Here is a 21,175-nt window from a genome sequence, read left to right as displayed (position 1 = left end):
GTTTTTTTTTTTTTATTCTAAATAAATTATAAAAAGTGATCAAATTTAAAATGTAACTAGATATGGCATATGATGACACCCACCTCTAGAAGACTATCTCCAACCAGCGCCACCAGCATCTGACGGCCGTTCTTTTCCCTCACAAGCGCAGCGTTCTCTGAGGCGTACATGCAGGTGAAGTCAAACATAGCTACATCTGGCTGGCTGTAGTGGTTGATGGCATAATCCAAAGAGGGAAGCTGGTAGTTTGTGGCAAAATCTGCAGCCTCCCGGGCGTATGAGAGCAAAGCTTCTTGGTTTACGTTGTCGCTCGCCAACAGCCTCTCGGTCTCAATATAGTCCTGGCAAAGAAAAAAAAAACTGTTTTAAATGGAAAACCTACTCATGTCTGTCCTACATAGTTTTAAATGGAAAATTAAGCCAAATAAAATAACCGTATTTTCCGGACTATAAGTCACACTTTTTTTCATAGTTTGGCTGGTCATGCGACTTATAGTCAGGTGCAACTTATTTATAAAAATTAATTTGACATGAACCGAGAAAAATGAACCAAGGAAAATGAACCAATAGAAATCATGACCGTCTCTGTAGATGGTAATGTTTTCTCTTGGTTCTTGGTTCTAAATAAATGCGACTTATAGTCCAGTGCGACTTATATATATGTTTCTTTCCTCATCATGACGTATTTTTGGACTGATGCGACTTATACTCAGGTGCGACTTATAGTCAGAAAAATACGGTAGATTTGAAAATGTAAATTTCATTTTTTTTATTTATTTAAAAATAAATTATGTTTTGAAATGTGCACATGCGCTACAATTGTTTAAAATAAAACCACTATTATTTTGTGAAATGCAATTAAGTATCTAAATACTTTTTAGGGCGACTGAGATAAGTTTAGATACACGTGCAGGATGTGAAGTAATCACAAACAATCCTGTCAAGGCATGTCCAAACAATAGAGCAAATTTGAACGCAACAAGTAGCTTAAAGTTAAGTGGATTTCACAGCAGCATCATCATCATTGTGTTGGAGCGATGAGCTGGGATTTTACAGTCTCCACTGTTAATACTGGGGCTGTTGTGCAAGGCTGTGAGAGTTTATTACTCCAGACAAACTCCAAAAGAGTTTCAATCACTGTAATATCCTGTATCATACTCTGAGAAAATATGTCTGACACAGACGCCAACATAAGGCTTCCTAATAGTTTCTTTTCACAATAAACACAAAATAGTTCTCTCTAATGCTTTCAGAGAGCAAAATACTTTGTAATGTCTATCATAGGATGACTAATATTTGCCATAGGACACACAAAAGATTTTTTACACAATGGCGAGGACCATTTTTGTTATTGTTTGCCTATTAAGCTCATTATAATTATGAAAGACTAACTCTAATCTTAACCTTACCACTAAAAGAAAACAGTCAAAAATGTAAAAAAGATTATTACATTACAAATGAAATGCAACTTAAACAGCACTACAACAAATACCATCATGATGTATACAAATGGATATACAAAAATCTATAAAATTACTAAATATTACTGAAATATTTACTCACATTGATGATCACACCCTTGTCCAGCAAGCTTTGTTTCTTTGCAGTCATGACAAAGTAGTGCGTGTTGTCCTTGTAATAGACAATGTTTTCCAGATCAATGCCTGTACAAAAGATAAATGAGGTCCATTAGCTTGGTTGTGCAACTATTTTAGTTGCTATTGTTTTATTAATCAATGTGTACAGTACAATGAATTAAGCTCTATTATTAAATTTGATGAGCATATTAAAGTTGGCATCTGTCTCAGAAGATGATCACAATCCAGTTTTGCTTACTTTAAAGGAGTGGAACCATTACACACTGATGCCAATAATGTGTTAAGATTTGTATTATGTGATTTGTATTTTAAAAACATTAAGGAACATGTCATTGTATTTAAAGAATGCAGCCAGATTTTGTTTCTGTCACGCAGGAGCTTCTCCACACCTGTCTCCTCCCTGAGCTCCAAGAAGAACTTCTGATTGAAGATGAAGGCCACTCCGCTGATCTCCTCCACTTTGGCCTCCGCTGTCGTGTTGCGATTGACAAAGTTCGCAGTGATAGCGATAGCTAGTTTCCCTCTGAACTCCTTTCTCTTGAAGCCTAGAGCAGAGAGCAACATACAGTTGTGTTCAAAATTATTCAACCCCCTAGAGACTGCGGTACTTTACAAATACAAGCTTTTCTGAAGATCAAGGATCAAATAAAAATTGTATCTATAACAGTTCACTGGCATATTAAAAGTGATATTGTCAGTATATAATGTAATACTTTATTCAACCCCTATTCAACATTGCTGTTTTTAAATCACTTATTTGCATGGTGGGGAATAAAACAGTCTCAAAACACAATTAAGCTTTTAGAAACTATTAAAAACAGAATTATCTTGAGCTGTTACACATACAGTTAGCCCATGCATGTGTTGAAGTTGAGTAGCAAAAATGTCAACAGAGATCTCACAAAAGCTAAAGAGAATAAATATCGTACTACTTTAGAAAGACTAAGGCTACATGAAGATTTCCAAGACATTGAAAGTTCCTAGAGACACAGCTCTCAGCCTTATTCCTTAGCTTAAATTGTGTTTTACCAGAAAATCTTTGAGGTTGTGAAAGAAAAAGCACAATATCATAAAATGTTTAATCAGAGCAACTGAGAAAAATCTGCAATGTTATTCCAAAGACTTGCAAGATGACCCGATGAAAGGAGGAAAACCATTTCAATGCAGTGGGTAAGAAGAACACTAGACAAGTATGGCCTTCATGTTGAGACATCTTGCAGAATACCACTCTTGATCAAGAAGAACAAATGACAACTTGAACTTGATAAAATACATTTGTGTAGACTTGTGGAGCTCTGGAGGAATGTTTTATGGAGTGATGACCAAACTGGAACTTTTTGGACCCAAAGATCAGCAGTATGTCTGCTGCAAAAAAGGCAAAGCTCATAAGCAGAAGAACACCATCTCCATCGTCAATCTTGGAGGTGGATCAGTCCTGTTATGGGATTTATTTACTATAGAAGGAAGTGGAAATCATGACTGTATGAAGGACATCATGGATTCTTTAAAGTGTCAGGCCATTTTGACAAGAATTGTGATGCCTTTGGTGCAAAGACTGAAGCTGATGATCAATGGACTTTCCTGCAGGCCAGTCATACCAAAGTACACATCCAAATCTACTACTGCTTGGTTCAGGGATCAGTCATAGAATGTTGGCCTGTGCAAGTGGCCTGTTCAGTCTCCAGGCTTAATTCTCATTGCAAATATCTGGTTGAATTTGAAGAAAGCAGTGGCAATGTGAAAACCAAAGATTATCAGTGATCTGAAAGCTTTTTTCAGGTGTGGAATGGGCCAAAACTGTAGTGGAGAGTTGACAGAAGCTTCTAAACACTTACAGACAGCGTTTATTGGTGATTTTAAAGAATAAAAGATTCTGCACAAAGGGGGTTGAATAATTTTGAACATGAATGTTTAGAGCCAATTCGAATGTTATGATTCATCAATGTTCCATTCTCAGAATCACTCAAAAGTGTATTAACAAACTTTCTCTAATACTTTACTGATGACTTTGTTAAATTGATTTCATAAAATGTTATCCTCCACAGCAAATTGCCTTGCAAGTCAATAATTTTGAATAATTTTGAACACAACTGTAATGCTTTGCATTCATGGCTTTTAATTTAGTGTTGATTGCTAACAGAAGCATCACTATTCTTATTGATCACACATAGCATTTGTTTTTGTTTTCTTTTTTCTTTTTGGAGTGTGCTATTACTTTTATATCTGATCCAGCTTTGTCACATTGCAAACTATAAAACATTTAACATGTTGATAACTGTACAGCAACAAGCATTCAGAACATATTGTCATCGTCTGTACAAATATAGTTTTAAACTAAATTTGAGATCAGACCATAAATAAGCTTTAGATATTTAACCTTGAATCAAAAAATAAAATCAAAATATATATATATTTGAGACAAGTATAAAATAAGATGCAAGGTACTTTAAAACAGTCAATATATAATAACAATAATAATAATAAAAAATCAATAGTAATTGCTAAGGCAGCTATATTTGCAAAAGTAAGAGACCTTTCAGGTTACGCTGACCTGTGCAAAACAAAAGCGTTTGCGCAACAAAAAAATTACACAATAGAGTCTTTGCACCTTTCTGTGTGATAAAAGAAACATCATACATTTACTTTTCATGGTAGCACATACACGAAGTGTTTGTTTACCACCAGTATCTCAAATGTAAAAAATGATAAACTATTCAATTGTCAAGCCTGGGTGTAATTTAGCACAGTACGGTTCAAAGGTTTCTTGATCTAACTTGGAGAGCCGATTAAAGTCTGATCTAGGATCTGTTTTCTGCTCAATGTCTAGAAGTCTAACTGTGTCAGCAGGAGGCCATGAAAGGAGTCCCGCTCCGTCCCTCCTGTAGTGAGTTAACAAACTTCCTGTCAAACACAAAGAGCTGACCCGTGTTCTCAAGGAATGAATGTAGGACAGACAGTTTTTGAAAATTGGAGTCACTGGGACAATTTTCTTGACTGAGTGAGCATGTTAAAGCCTTTTAGCAGGTTTATTATGCTTGAGAGACCAAATCTCATAAGATGAAAAGATTCCAGTCTGATAGCACTAAATATGTGCATAGTGCATTTTTTTCTTCTTCTAGTAAATACCCAACAAATACTCAATTTTTAATTATCTATATTATAATGAACATATAATAATATTTGTTGCTATTATTGTCATCATCATCACAAAATAAACTAATAGTCAAAGATAGTCAAATAGATTAATAGTCAAAATAATGAGTAAATGCCCATGATAAAATCCAAGATATATAACGTTAATATATAATTGCTATTAATACACACACACATGAAATCTAGCACATTCTCTGGGAATAAAACCCTTGACCTTAGCCGGGTTTCCATCTAAAGTTGTGAATTCAACTTATGTGCAAAATTTGGATATCGCACAAAACATTTGGGAACAAGCACCATTTCCATCCAACGTGTCAAATAGAACAATATCATCAATTCATGATAAAATGGCACTTAGTATAGGAGAAGCTACTGAATATAAAATATCCATATATATAATAAATTACTTGCACCTCAGAACAAACAGACATAAAAATTAATGTGTTTATTGCTTTTGAAGGTGCTGTTTGGGAACGCAGTCGTTTAACAGTCCTCGGAGACAATTATACAGAAATACTTTGATGACAGACTTTGCTCGGGCATTTGAAAATAACCATATAACAACAATTCAGATGCAGTGGAACAAGATCGGTCCACTGGTTAGTCAGGATTTACTGTCCCATAGCGCAAAGCCACATAACTTTTTTTAATGCGCGTTTAAAGCAATTTATTCAGCAAAATGCATTTAAATCTCCCATTATTCACATTAACCCTTTTTCGCACACGTCAAAAACCACCTCAAGCGATTGTAAAAACTTTTTTTGCGAATTGAGGCATTTTTATTCGAAATTCAGCGTTACCATCACTCGATTCTGATGCGATACTTTAAAATGCGCATAAAAGCAGGGTGATGGAAACCCAGCTATTGGCCATTGTTTGCAAATATATGCTGCCTTAGCAAACACTACATCTACTGATTTTAAAAGAAAAAAAACATTGACTGTTACCATCATGTTCTGCCAGCTGAGTTCTAGGAATATTTCAGGCAAAATTAATATGGATTCCTTCGAGAAAGTACATTTTTTTTTACAAGGAGAATATGTTTGTTTAGAAGACATGATCATTTCATTACCAACAGAATTCCTTCCTTTACAAGAGGATAAAGTTAAGGCACACAGACACAGAAAAAAACAATGTCTATTTCAAACCCAATCCATTTAGAAAGCATGCATGGTGAAATGGGAAATGGTATTTTTAGTTTTATGTCAACTAAATACTTGCTTACCATCAAGAGTGCTTCTCCTTCCATCTGCTCCAATTATCACATCAAAGTCATAGCCTGAGATGGGGTGATCGGCTGGCCGGACCTCTGCCCTCCATCCAGGCCCTAGAAGGCAGACACCTGGTCAGAGAGACTCAGAGGAAAACAAAATAACTTGGCCTTTCTTTTGTTTACAGCAGCTTTAAAAGTACAGTCAGCCGAGTGTGATAAACCACCCATGAGGCCAACAATGCTTTTTTGACCAGCAATGCATAGCGGGAGAGGCGCTATAGACCCCAATGACCCCTGACTTTATATATAGTACAGAACCGAGGGTTTATCATTTGCACAATGCAGACTGGTGAGTGCCACTGACGTGGAGGAACGACACAAATCTTCTCGGTATCAGTCATGTATGTGCGTCAAGGGTACATAGCGGTAAGGTGTCAATTTTCATGATCTTGTTTAACTCTGCTTTTGCTTCCGTAAATCCATTAGGATCTTGAAGTAGGAAGTTACAACAGTCCCTGGGCAAATTGACATTCAAGCATTGTTAGGCCCATTGTGGGTGTTATAACTACATAAAGACACTTTTAAAGAGAAAATTATGAGCATTCCCCAACTAGCTCTGTTAACTAGTCAAATAGGCTACAAGAAACATTGCCCAGAGTGTAAACAGTACATAAATATGAAAACCGGTTTACAGCTTCTTTCCGTCTGTGACCTCATTCCTAAACACACTGTCCTGGGTGTGTGGGGATATGCGTGTAGGGAGACTGGCAAAAGGGTGTGTAAATCCACCAAGAAATGACATAAGGTGAAAGGTAATGATTACCCAACGCTTTCCAGACCACATAAGTAAAGAAAACAGTTGACAGGCTGTCTTGGACATATTTATAGTTATTTTATGGCTGTGCGGGATTATATGATATTGCCCTGGGTGTTTCATCTCAGGTCTATCAGGGTTCTTCATGGACAATAAATGGGAGCTAAGAGACACTGTGTTCAATGTAGTCCTCCTCAAAGCTTAATTTCATGATGATTGGCCAATTACCATCAGTGCCTTGGCCCTCAGGTGGCTCGAGAAGCTTGATAAACTCCACGCTGATGTGCACCTCAACCCCAACAATGAGAGCAATCTTTAACAGCATGAGTTGCAGCTGACGAATACCTGAAAATAGAAGGAAGTCTCCATCAGTTCCACTAGCAGGGAAACATTTATACGGTTCATTTTGTCATGTTCTGTTATTAAGGGTTTTGCTGGTGTTGGACACAAGGCTGTTACAATATTGTTGATATAGTATTTGTGAGGTTGAATCAAATGTGATGAGATTACAAAAAAACTGGGTTCTGTTAAATTATAAATAAAATCAAACACAAAAATAGAACAAAAGCACAGATATAACAATAAAAACAAAACAGAAACAACAACAAAACAGTCTTAATGGCTGCTTGTACGAACATACAGCATGACCAATGCAGTCTGATTCATAAACGAATGGCACAAAGTCACAAGTTATCAGTTCAAATATTTAGATATGCATATACACGTTGTGTAGCATGAACTTAAACTTTCAGATGGCAGCCAGCCAGCCAGCCAGAATCTTTAAAGAGATAAACATGGAAAACGGCATTTGCATAATCCCAGGTGCTCTAAATGTTTTACATCTCTTTTGGTTGGGCTGGACTGGTCTCATCTCAGGGACCATAGAGAGGAACATATCAGATTTAGAATAGGTTCAGTTGGCAGAACTTGAAAGAAAATGTACATTAGAGTGTCTGAAAATGATTTTCCGGCAAGCTCATATGCAAATGCATGTGATTGCGACATCTGCCAGGTTCCTATGGTGAAAGCATATCTTGTGTTCCTTTTATGTCATCTCTTAATTACTAGAAGAGATATCAGTGAAGAGGATCGTCAAAACTGTAACTAAACGTTTCTGGTTAGAAAAAAACTTATTTGACCTACTGATGTGGTCTATAGACCCAGCACAGAACTTTCCATAAAACTTTTTGGCTCCCAGGTTCCTGAGGTCATGGATGGTGTAAGGCCAAAGGTGAAGGACATTGTTCCTGGAAAAGGTGTCCCTCTTTTCAATCACCACGACCTTGGCGCCAAGCAAAGCCAGCTCTATGGCGGTCCGAAAGCCACAGGGACCGCCACCAATGATGAGACACTAGAAACAAACAAGTTTGGTATTATTTGAAGGACTTATTTTTTGGAGAGTGTCTTCAAATGGGAGCAAAGACTCACTTCAAACACGTTACCTTCCTGACCAATCAAAGCCAATCTGTGCATGCCCATTCTTCTGGCATAATCAAATGGTTTTCACCTCCATACTTGTCACTTTTAAACCTAATCCATTCCAAACAAGTTATAATACAAGCCAGGACTACTCAGGGGATGTCTCTACTTGTCTCTCACAACAAAGCCGAGATTATGACTGTGGTTTCTGGGAAAAATATGTCAAGCGTTATGGTTTAATTGATCTGATAACAACTGTACAAACTGGCATACATAAAAGGCTGGTACAGAAGAGGTCATAAAACAGCAAAAACACTTTAATCAGACTTTTATTACCTGTCATTAGACAGCAAGGTGGTGTAACAGTGAGGAGAGAAGACAATATTGAACAAAATGAAGTGCGTCACTAACCTGTTGGTGTTTTATATGGAAAAACAATTTATGTCGTGATGTGTTTCGGTTAGCGCGAGAAAGATGCGAAAATTGATGCTGAGTAGGTGAAACGGAGGCTTGCTTCTGGCGATTACAACTAAAGCAAAGTCTGAGATGTGGAAAAGTTTTGGCCATGTTTATAATGAGAATAATGAGCCAGTGGGTTATATTGGTGGAAGCAACATCAGCGAGTGCGCAGGAATGCGCTGAAGCCATCTACAGTGGATTCAATAATTCTCCTCCACAAAAGCATGTAGGCCTAGCCTAATCTTGGTGAGTAAAGGTTTTTCAAATGATAACTAAATATTAATTGAGAATTAAATGCATAATGTAGTCAGAGTATATAGGCTAATGTTGGAATCATACTTTTATTAAAATTGTAGCTGCTAGTGGCGAAGCAAATCCGGCGGAGCAAAGCAATTCTTAGTTCTGATATTGCAAAATAGCCATTTTAATTTAGAATATATCTTAATTTAATTTGTTTAGAAAGTCTCGTTTTTATTGGTGCGTTGGCCTATTTATGGGCTAAATGATTGCTGAGATGTTACAGAGGACATATTTTATTTTTTTAATTCTAACTTCCAAGTGGCTTATAACATACGTTATATTGTTAAAACGTACAAATTACTTATTCTTGATAAAAGGAAAAATAACTGTGTGCGTGTGCACATGTGAATAATGTCGGGTTGTAAACAGGTTCGGGCTTTTTAAAAGCGGTCAATCAAAATGTACTTGTCGGGGTTGGGCTGAAATCTGTCGGACTCGGGTCCTCTCAGGCCTAACTTTTAAGGCCCGATTACAGCTCTTACTAATACATTTAAGAGAATTAGATTTTTCATTTCAGCAATTTAGTAATCTTCTCCTTTGCACATTAACAACTTTAGTTTTGTCCAACCAAACAAACTGCTTTTACAGAAACCATAATCATTCTTTCTCTTGGTCTGACTGATGGTCCCAACTTCCTGTAAGATGAGTCAATGTCTCCACGCTTCCTGTTCCTGATCCCTGAGGAAGCCCTACCCTCACTGTGGGCTTCTATCTCTTTACATTTCTACTTTTATAGACACTCAGAAAGGCGTTTCTGTGCCAAAGCAGTGCTAACAGCAGCTGACCTGCATTCAAAAGCCAAGCTTGAGGAATAATTTCACAGCCTTTCAAGCATGGAAGACCACCAGGATAGAACGGGCTGAAAATGGGGCACGTCTGAGAGCACCAAGAGTCAAACAAAAGCACTGTAACAGCTAAGATGATCAACAACAAACTAGAATCAAGTCACTATTTATTTAAAACTTGCCCTCTGCATCCATTTAAAACACAAAAACAGTTCAGTGTCACTGATATCATGACATAGTGACATCAAAACATGAACAAGTATCATTGACGACCCTGCTCAAGAGATCAGCATTTAATTCCTCTTAATCTGACACTAAACTGCAAAACAAATATTCCTTGAGTGTTCCAATTATTTCAACACCTTATTGTCCATAGTCAAAACCACGATGCAAAATCTGCTAAGAACAATCTCAACATGTAAGTGACCTGCGATTGACTTCCCTTGACTGTTCCCAAACTCCTACACAATAACACAGTGGTCTAGTTAATGCATAGCAGATTGTGACAGTAACCCCAAGCTTATAGTTAAACAAAAGATGACTTATTTCCCCATGCTAATACAATAAAACCAGCCCAAACACTTGGTTGATTGTAGCCACAACAAAAAGTAAGCCCAGATTAGCTTGCTATGTCACTCCAACATTGAGATTTTGCCATTCTCAAGAGTTAAATATAAATTCAAATATAAATATTGTAGAAACCTAATTTTCTGTAAAGTTGCTTTGCAACGATTTGTATCGTAAAAATCACTATACAATAAACTTGAATTGAATAAATAGAATGAACACAAGATGCAGTGCAAAACAGCCATTCGCAACTACAATCTCAGCCATTTTTATTACAAAAGTGATTTGACTAACAAATATGGATATGAAAATTAGTTGTTGTATGTGCGATTTAAATTCTCTTTAGTTATGCAAAAAATAGTGACATTTAGGTCAAGGAATCAATTGACGAAGCACCTTTATTTAAAGATTTTTTTGCTTCCCTCTTGAAGCGTGAGATTTTAAGAACATGTCTAGAGCTCTACAGACTTACTTTGGTGTCCACGCAGGCTTTGCCCTTATTGTACTCCTTGTGGCTGGCTCTCTTGTCCAGTTTCCCCCAGAGGCCTTTGGCCTTCCAGTAGGTGACGGCAGCTTTCAGGCTGCTGTAGAAGTCCCTGTGGTCCGAGAGGTTCAGCTCCAGCTGCCTGCAGAGGATACTGAAGGCCTGCAGGGTGCCTTTACAGGTAGTGGCCTGCACAAAGTTCTCAAACAGCTGGCCAGCCTGAGATGTACGCTCGTCCTCAGTCTCCCCCATCTTCCTCTTTTATCTCACTCGTTCCCTCGGTTGACAATATTCAGTCAGGGGTTGGTTGGTGCAGGCATTCCTTTTCAAGACTACAGAAAGAAAAGGAAGAGAGCGTTTTATTTGTTTCTACACACGGACCAAAGTGCCATAAATTTCATTATCTGCAATTGACCATCCATATGGGGAAAGGAAAAAAAAAGGGTATACAGAGCATTGAAATGAAATAAAAATGGTAGGCAGTTGACATCGCCTACATTCATTTACTGCTTTAGGGCTCTGATTGCAGCCTTTCAATGCTGTTTGTATAGAAAGGTCAATTACATCAATAAAACTGCACTGTTCTTATAAGAATTCGGGATATACACAACTACATAATTTCATAAAAGCAGGGGTTTTAAAACTGGGATTAAATGGTTTTCCTGTGGCTCAAGTGGTAGAGCATTGCGTTACTAGCGCAAGGTTGGGGGTTCGGTTCCCAGGGAACATGTAAGGTAAAAAATGTTAGCCTGGATGCACTGTAAGTCGCTTTGGATAAAAGTGTCTGCTAAACGTATACAATTTAAACTGAAAATGTAAATTATATAAAAAATAAAAAAATAATGATAATGATAATAATTTGGTATAATGCATAATACTCAATAGTGAATAATAAAAAATAACAGAAAAAGAATACACAATAAATTAAAAGTAAAAAGATCAATAAATATGTACAATTATGTATTTATTTGTATTAAGTATAAAAGTAAACCAAAAAAAAAAAAAAAAACAAAACACAAATGACAAAAAAGCCAATTGTAAACAATTACTTAATTTGGATGTTTTTCAAAAATGACTTGAGAAATGTGGCGTCACATGCAAAAGGAATATTATATTTGGAATTTTGTTTGTTTGGTTGTAAGGAGTAAAGAAAGGAAGAAATATTCAACAGCTGGAAAATTTGTCAACCATCCAATCTAATACCTAATAACAATGTGTAGGTACACAGCAATTTTTAGCTATCTGGACCAACAGACAATGCCTTGGGAAAAAATTAAATACTGCTAGAAAATCAGATGTTCAGCTTAATGACACAAAAAAGTTGGCATGTGCTTTAAAATAGGCCAGAAGAGTCGCATGCTTGATAGGATTAATGCATGCAGCGCAAACGGGGACAGAACAAAGAAATGCTTAACTAGAATAAGGACACCAAGATTGGCCCAGTTGTAGACAACCTGCAAGCCAGAAAATATTTGCATGCACTAAGAGCTGCCAAAACATTCGGCAAAATGTATCCACAGAAGAGCGTAAACAATAGTATCATGCATTTCTCAATGTGTCCTTCAGGTAAATGGACTGAGGAAATCAATCCTCTTCCGTCTCGAATGAAGAGTTGATTTGGGATTGAAACTGATATGTGAATAATTTGAATGTGTGTTGCCGGAAATAATCTGAATAAGTGAGCAGACTTGTTGAAAGCTTGAGCCCAATAGCAGTCCTGTAGCTTTCTCTGTTAACACTCCTGAGGGTCACTTGAGTCTCACCGACCTAATCAAATCTGGCAGCTGGCAAGACCTTCTCATTTATCTGCAGAGTGGCATTAGCTGCTCTCACCTGATTTATTAGTGTGGCCGCACGTCCACAGTCTGTTACCATTATCACTGGTCCTCTACCATCCACTCTCAAAACACACACACACACAAATATAGCATGAATTCTCCAAGGACTAATTAAAGCTATTCGTTTTTTACATGTCACCAATGGTCAGTGCAGCCAATGCAGTGTGGGAATGTTCCCATTGCTAAATTTAACCATGCTGAAAATGCAGTAGGGGATATTTCTTGAAGCAAGATGCGCCAGGAAAGTTGTCCTGGCAGAAAATCTAAATTGTGTGCAAGTAAAAAAAGCAAGACACGGCCCATTTAGAAGCTGCAAATCATATCGTGTCTCTAGGAACACCCTCTTGACAGATGACACAACTGCAAGCAAGGGAATTCAAGTTAACACCCTTTGCCATTGCCTTCAAAGATATTTTTCAACAGGATCATGCACATTTTCCCATCCTGTCTATCATTAATGGTCACTGAAAGCTAGTATATGCTAATGTCACAGTGATTGTCAAGCATGTTGACTCCAACAGATCAGACCTGCAGTCTTTCAGCATAAGGTCTTGACAGATCTTTTTGCAGGAGCTTCAGCTTAGAGAAACAATCAAAGGGTTCAAACATGTACAAGTGGATTCAGCAGAAAGAGGCACCACTTCAAAGTGGAAATCCTAATAGCCAACATTCCTACAACACAAATATTAATCTTGTGACCTACAGGAGCACACAAACAGGAAGTTGATCTTCTCTACTATGCTCACGTCACCAAGGCTGCATTTATAATAATAATACATTTTCAGGGCACTCAAGGACGCCATACAGTTGAGTGGTGGTGATAAAATCAACACAATACAGCAAACAACAATTATTGACATTAAATTGTTTAAAATTGATCAGAGAAAACCAATTTAGACAAGTGAGTTTTAAGACATGATTTAAAAGTATTCAGTCACTTTCTCGTATAGATTGTGGAAGAGAATTCCAGAGATTAGGAGCAGCACAACTAAATGCCCTAGACCCCATATAGTGGTTAAACGAGCAGAAGGTACAAAAAGGGAAACAGATGAAGAAGATCTGAGAGTACACTTCTGGACGTAAATATGAAGCTAATCAGAGAGATATTGTGGTGCACAATTATGAAGAGCTTTGAAAGTGAGAAGTAAAATCTTATGATCTACTCGATATTTAACAGGAGGCCAGTGAAGATGGTAGAGAACTGGAGTGATATGCTCAATGGAGGAGGTTCTAGTAATTATATGGGCAGCTGAATTCTGGACCAACTGAAGAGTGTGAAGGAGTTTGTTAGGTAGCCCAAAGAGAAGAGAGTTAGAGTAATCAATGCGTGAAGTAACTAGATCATGTACAAGAACAGCTGTGGAATTTAGGGGTCATTTGATAAAACCCACAATAAAAACAGTAATCCTGTAACATATTACTACAATTCAAAATAACTTTTCCATTTGTATTTGTATACACACACACACACACTGGTGCATCTCAAATTAGAATGTTGTGGAAAAGTTAATTTATTTCAGTAATTCAACTCAAATTGTGAAACTTGTGTAGTTAAAGTCTTTGGTTCTTTTAACTGTGATGATTTTGGCTCACATTTAACAAAAACCAACCAATTCAATCTCAACAAATAAGAATATGGTGCCAATCAGCTCATCAATTCAAAACACCTGCAAAGGTTTCCTGAGCCTCCAAAATGGTCTCTCAGTTTGGTTTACTGGGTTTCATGATAATGGGGAAGACTGCTGATCTGACAGTTGTCCAGAAGACAATCATTGACACCCTTCACAAGGAGGGCAAGCCACAAACATTGATTGGCAAATAAGCTGGCTGTTCACAGAGTGCTCAAGCATGTTAACAGAAAGTTGAGTGGAAGGAGAAAGCCAACCGAGAGAACCGCAGCTTATGAGGATTGTCAAGCAAAATTGATTCAAGAATTTGAGTGAACTTCACAAGAAATGCACTGAGGCTGGGGTCAAGGCTTCAAGAGCCACCACACACAGACGTGTCAAGGAATTTGCTGAACCACAGACAACATCAGATGTGTCTTACATGGGCAAAGGAGAAGAAAGACTGGACTGTTGGCCAGGGGTCCAAAGTCCTCTTTTCTGATGAGAGCAAGTTTTGTATTTCATTTGGAAACCAAGGTTCTAGAGTCTGGAGGAAGGGTGGAGAAGCTCATAGCCCAAGTTGCTTGAAGTTTCCACAGTCTGTGATGATTTGGGGTGCAATGTCATCTGCTGGTGTTGATGCATTGTGTTTTTTGAAAACCAAAGTCACTGCACCGGTTTACCAAGACATTTTGGAGAACTTCATGCTTCCTTCTGCTGACCAGATTTTTGAAGATGCTGATTTCATTTTCCAGCAGGATTTGGCCCCTGCGCACACTGCCAAAAGCACCAAAAGTTGGTTAAATGACCACAGTGTTGGTGTGCTTGTGAGAGAATCTACATGGTATTGTCAAGAGGAAAATGAGAAACAAGAGACCAAAAAATGCAGATGAGCTGAAGACCACTGTTAAAGAAACCTGGGTTTCCATACCACCTCAGCAGTGCCACAAACTGATCACCTCCATGCCACGCTTAATTGAGGCAGTAATTAAAGCAAAATGAGCCCCTACCAAGTACTGAGTGCATGTGCAGTAAATGAACATACTTTCTAGAGGGCCAACAATTCACTAAACATTTTTTTTAATTGGTCTTATGATTTTAATTGGTAGTATTCTAATTAGTTGAGATGAAGTGAATTGGTGAGTTTTTGTTAAATTTGAGCCAAAATCATCCCAATTAAAAAGAACCAAAGGCTTAAACAGACTTAAAGTCTGTTTGCATTAAAATTTAATTACTTAGTTGAATTACTGAAATAAATTAACTCTTCCATGACATTATAATTTATTGAGATGCACCTGTATACACACACACACACATACATAGGAACATACATACATGCACACATTATACACACACACAAGCAGTCATTCATGTTTGTAGGGAAAGTAAACCCTACTGAGTCAATATGGATTAGTAGTTTACAGCCTGAAGTAAAAGACTATTACAGTACAGGCAAACAAAAGTAACCAGAGAGCAATGCTGCTGCCTTGGAGAGTTTGGTTACACCTGTTCAGGTGACGTTGGTAAATGTTAGCCAGCTGACCTATAAGACACAAGCATATTGCGTAGCTGATACAAATACAGGACAGAGAAAGCTTTTTTTTTTTGGACACATACAGTATATTTGGTAATGTTATAACACATAATGGTATAACACAATTGAAATTAGGGATTCAAAATATATGATATTATATTATTATATTATTTTAAATATAGCTCTTAACTGACAAGTTATTATCATAACGAAACATCTAGAAAGAAAGAAAAAAAATGCAATAGCAAAATCAGCTATTTTCCTGAGAATGATATACAATCACTCTTGTTCCAACAAATTCTGCAAAGCCGCAAAACGGCACAACTTATCATTCATTAGGGCATAATGAAGGGGAAGATATAGGTCAAACCCATAATGAGTTCTCTAGAGTAATGTCTTTGGTAGAGATTTGGTCAAGTGAACTGGGCAACACCCATGAGTAACCAGGAATCCCTATCAAAGTCATCAAAATCAACGGCAGGCCTACAACTCCCATTAGATATAACCGCTATATACTGCGCCAAAACAAACATTTGCAAAGAATGCACTCTGAAGCATTTACTTGAAAATTTCAGAGGAAACATCATGGATGAACAAGATCTGAATAATTGGTAAGATAAGATGATGCATCATCCAAAAGCAGCTTGTTGCACATTATTAAATCTAGCCATACTGCTGTATTAATGTTATGAATTTCTGTCTTAAAAAAATAAATAACAAAAGGTAATTGACTTTTTCATTATTACTACTCCATATCGAACAAATTTCTCATGACTGCTGATTGCGCAACTTTACATCTCACAATTCCAGCTTCGTTTCTTGTAACTGCAAATTTGTTTCTCGGAATTGCGAATCATGACTTCTGTGATAAATCCTTCAATGTTACTTTTTATATGACTATATATTTATTAGAAAATATTCTACAACAATGAATGCCTGTTCACACCAATGATGATAACCATAACAATAATTATAAAGTTTTCAAAATCATTCTAGTTTTGATGGAATAAGTCCACACCTCAATTACTTTGATAATAACACAGAGGAATCACTTTCAAAATGTTTTTTTTTTTTTTAGCTGATGAGTGATTAAAACACTGACAGCCAATCAGAATCTATCCTGCTTTAAAAGACAACAAAACTGCAGCATGAGTTTAGAAAAAACAGAACGTTTATCGTTCTTGATGTTAATAGGCTTTTACTTTTATTTTTCACTCTGAGGCAGACATAGACGTCCATGTAACATGGAGAATCATTTGGGTGGTTCCTGCTCAGAATGGACGCGTCTCAAGTTTCAAGTTCTACCGTGTTGAGATCTATAGCCGTGCAGTAATGTACAGCAGGTTCAAAGCCTCGAAAGTAGGCTAATGAAGTCCTGGGGTACATAATCCTTCTTTTAAAACGGAGTCTTCTTTCCATAGATATGACTTTTTAAAAACTCTTTTGAGCATCCTCTGAGATTCCATCAGATACTGTACACTGCAGACATCAAGATTTCTGGCAGCATCTTTAACTGTCTGATCCAACTGTGTGGATGATATCATCCCTATGATAACAAACCAACAACTTTCCACTTCCTCTAACATTCTCTAACCTACTGGGAACAGAAGGAAGGATTATAAAGGAAACATGGAGGAGGAATTTAAAGACTTTGAACGTGACGCCGCTCCAGACAAGCATTTCAAATGTCAACACACCCAATCGGTTTCAACTCAAAAAAGTTTGTTTACTCTGGAAAAGTCTTTCCGTTAAACTACAACAGGATGACCAACTGTAAACCATGTATTCACTGGAATGAACACATTTAGGCAAACTCTAGTCTCATACACTGCCATTTCACAAATGGAAAACTGTTAGTAACATTTACAATGACATGCCAAACTACATATCCTGAGGTAAATAAAGTCAACTGGGTATTAATATAAACGGTTCAACACTTTAAGTATCAATCCTCTCAAGATATCAAATGTCACCTTGAAGCAACTCTATAAATACAGGTGTCCAGATGCTCTTCTCAGCTGGGTTATGAAAAACTACAAACCACTTTGAGAAGCATTATTGCTTCCACTTGAGCCAGCTGGAGTCTGATCATCCAGCCAGTAGGGTTGTTTTATTGTGAACGGCCCTGCTTCACCTTAAGCAAATCAGTGTTGCAAATTGGAGGGAATGTGAAACCGAATCCAACAGAAGAATATATGCAATTCCATAAAAAAAACTGTATTTTACTGAGACTGCCATATTGTGATAAACTACCCATATGAAACACATGAGGGCATCATGGCCATTTTTAATTGAACTTCCGTTTTATATTATCTTCAAAAATTCCAAAATCCTGGGAATGAACTAAAGCTCAGAGGAGCACCCACAGCATGTGTGTTGGCCCTTTGGCTGGTCATTTTTTTGGTCCACCGCCTCATGAACTTCTCTGCAACTTCATTTACAAATGTGACTTCATTTCTCACAATATTGACTTCACTGATGAGAACTGTAACTTTCTAACAATTGCAATTTTATTTTGGACAACTGCAACTTTATTACTCACAGCTGCAATTCTATATTTCACAATTCTGTCTGTTCCTCACATTGTTTATTTCTCAGATTTAAAAAAAATAACAAAAAACTTTATTCCTCATTATCGTAACTTTATCTCACAACTGCTACCTAATTTCTCACAAATGCGACTTGATCATATTCATATCTTTAATATTATCTCTCAGTTGTGACTCTCACAACTGCAACTTTATTTCTGACAATTGTGACTCAGTTTGCAACTTTTTTCACAATTTCAACTTTATTTCTCAAAATCGTGTCTATTTCTCCCATTTGCTTTTTTATTTCTTACATTCACTGGTTTGCACTCTATCTGGCATTTGCCTTGCACGGCTTTATTTAACTTTATTTTTATTATATGTCTTTTTTTTTTACATTCCCTTATTGTATAGTTGTATCTTATATTTGATCTAGATTTTTAGGCTCTACTATAAGAGTTATTTGTCTGCACCAAGGGTCTGAGAGTAACGCAATTTCAATTCTCTGTATGTATGTACTGTGCATGTGGAAGAATTGACAAAGTATACTTGACTTGATTCTCTACTTTATTTCTCGCATGTGCTTCATTTCCCACATTTACATGTTTTGTCTCGTTTTCTCAATTTCTTACATTTGCAACTTATCTGCGCATTTCTCTTCATCCCTGTGGTGAATCTTTGGTTGATTCAACATATGATATGATATTATATATGATATGATATATGATAGAAAACTGCCATAGTTCTAGTTTATTTCTGTCTTTGTGCTCGCAATGGCTCTTATAAGTCAAAGGCATATTCCAGTAAGAGCAGACTGTGTAACATGACTGTTTTAACCTATAGGCAGCAGAGGGACAACAACACATCCAAAAGCTCTCATAAACAACCACATGATTAATCTGCAAGCAAGACTGTACAGATCAAGAAAAAAGCGAACATCTAATGGTGCATTTCACACAATGCGTTATTAAAGCCCATATAAAAACTAAAGTGTGTTAAACTTCAGTAGCACTGCTGGAAATTTAGGATATAGACACGGCTTACAAAATAAGACCAAATATTTATCGGTGTAAGTCATTACACGTGTTCATTACAAAATACAGAAGAAACATCTGCTGAGTAAATAAAGCAAGTGATTCATCAACCGAGACACAATTGATGCCAGTCTGAGCCTGTTGATCTCTATAGTCTGAGCAATTCACACTAACAATGAGTAATCCTGGACAACATGGAGAAAATAACAGTCCAGTCTGACCAAAACTATACACATCACAGAAGTAAGGAAACTTCCTAAAGGAACACCATCACTATTGGAAAATGCTTAATGGTCAAAACATCTTTATCAACATATTCACACCAGTCAACTGTTTACCTGAAAACAGCCCTAACAAGGGACCAAAACTGGTCTCTTGAGAGACTTTCCTGGAAAATCGATTTGTTAACCACGTTTTTTAGCATTCTAGCAAGTTTCTAGATAGTAGACCATCTTGGACCAGGAACATTAAAGTGGTCCTTCAGATGGATTTCCCAATAGTGAATGTTGTCAGTTTAGCCAATGACTGTATCAGACAACCGATAATATTACAAACATCATGCTTTCGTGCTGTATTGGCATTATCTAAGAGATAAACTACAAACCAAACCCAGACAGCTGACAAGCACTCCAAATGCTGCAGTAAATTATTTACACCATCCTTGAAACTAACCCGGCTAAGACGTAATCTAACACCTGAGTGGACATCCAATACAAACTTGCCATTATTTGTTTGTTAATTCATTACTGTAATACATACCGAACGCATTTATTTGTTTTAACATTACACAGTTATTTTCATATACATGTAATCTGTGTATCAACAGTGTAGCCTATTCTGTCAACGCAGCGCGTGCCCAATATACCGCGTCACTTTAAATCTCCCTGACACGCGCTCAAATGAGAACAGCAAACTTACTTTTTCCGCTGTAATGTGACTTTCAGCAAAATCTCTTTGACCAGTAGTCGATATTATCCATATAGCGTATCTGAGTTCTAATGTTTGTCACGCACAACATCTCATGATTCCTTTCACTCGTTTGTCAATATCAGTCTCGCTCGCGACTCACTGGCTCTTTATGCGCCCTTATTTTAGAGGCGGCGCTTCTCATGACGACAAATGGGAAGTTCAGATAAACTTATGAGGCAAATCCGATTGTTATTTTTTTTTTTTAGCAGTCGTCTGCACTTCATTCTCAAGTGTCTTGATTGGTTCAGTTTAGGAAAGCTGTCATGTAAAAATGCTTTACACATTAAAACATAAGAAACTACAGACGTTCCAGGTTTTTACAATTTTGTGTTGCGAAATATTCATTAATAGCTTAGGACAAATCTAAATATTCATCTGGGAATCATATTCAAAATAGTTTTTCTGTCCATTGCACAACACAAAACTATGCATGCATTTGGAATATTACCCGATTTTTTATATTCCCCCAAAACGCATGAATTATCGAGCCCTACAGCCATTTGTCCCCCCATCAACAATATGCTACTCTAGTAGACAACATAGCGTTTGAGTCTAGATAAATATGATAATCGTGCATTTTGTCTTACCTACAACTGAAGAATAGCTGTGTGTGCACAAGCAGCACTGTTTAATCACACACACATGCTGGCAGGTGTTTGATTAGGACAGGCAGCGAATGAGTGGAGAACGAGATGTACTCTGTCGCCATCTACTGGATCATTAAAGTATGTGCACATACTCCATGCTCATTGAAAGGCTGAAGTGCAATGAGATGTGTTCGCGAGTCTATCCTTATAAAGTCTATGGGTCTATAGCCTACCCAACAAACACAGAACGTTCCCCTAACCTTCCCATTTAGGTTAGTTTTGGGAA

The 21,175-nt window shown here is 37.1% G+C and overlaps 1 protein-coding gene across 9 annotated transcripts in view; it reads right to left on the bottom strand.

Moving 5' to 3' along the window:
* The window catches only part of LOC127947215 (F-actin-monooxygenase mical2b), a 45,134-nt gene extending 24,106 nt beyond the window's left edge, over positions 1–21,028 (bottom strand). For 6 of the 9 annotated variants that reach the window (XM_052544190.1, XM_052544194.1, XM_052544192.1 and 3 more), the window contains exons 1-8: positions 20,252–20,411; positions 10,781–11,124; positions 7,922–8,129; positions 7,007–7,123; positions 5,977–6,093; positions 1,988–2,143; positions 1,564–1,664; positions 84–341 (exon numbers count right to left, since the gene is read on the bottom strand). In XM_052544190.1, the coding sequence (XP_052400150.1) occupies positions 84–341; positions 1,564–1,664; positions 1,988–2,143; positions 5,977–6,093; positions 7,007–7,123; positions 7,922–8,129; positions 10,781–11,044 (1,221 nt within the window). In that variant the 5' untranslated portion in view covers positions 11,045–11,124; positions 20,252–20,411. Of the gene's footprint in view, positions 1–83; positions 342–1,563; positions 1,665–1,987; positions 2,144–5,976; positions 6,094–7,006; positions 7,124–7,921; positions 8,130–10,780; positions 11,125–20,251; positions 20,448–20,889 lie in introns of those variants that run through there. The other 3 variants (XM_052544195.1, XM_052544196.1, XM_052544191.1) reach the window with 3 other exon arrangements.
* Positions 21,029–21,175: the final 147 nt, after the last annotated feature.

Source organism: Carassius gibelio, chromosome A25 (assembly GCF_023724105.1).
Source record: "Carassius gibelio isolate Cgi1373 ecotype wild population from Czech Republic chromosome A25, carGib1.2-hapl.c, whole genome shotgun sequence".
In the NCBI taxonomy this organism is placed as follows: Eukaryota; Metazoa; Chordata; class Actinopteri; order Cypriniformes; family Cyprinidae; genus Carassius; species Carassius gibelio.
The sequence above is the reverse complement of the archived record's forward strand: the minus strand, read 5'-3'. Positions and strand labels throughout refer to the sequence as shown.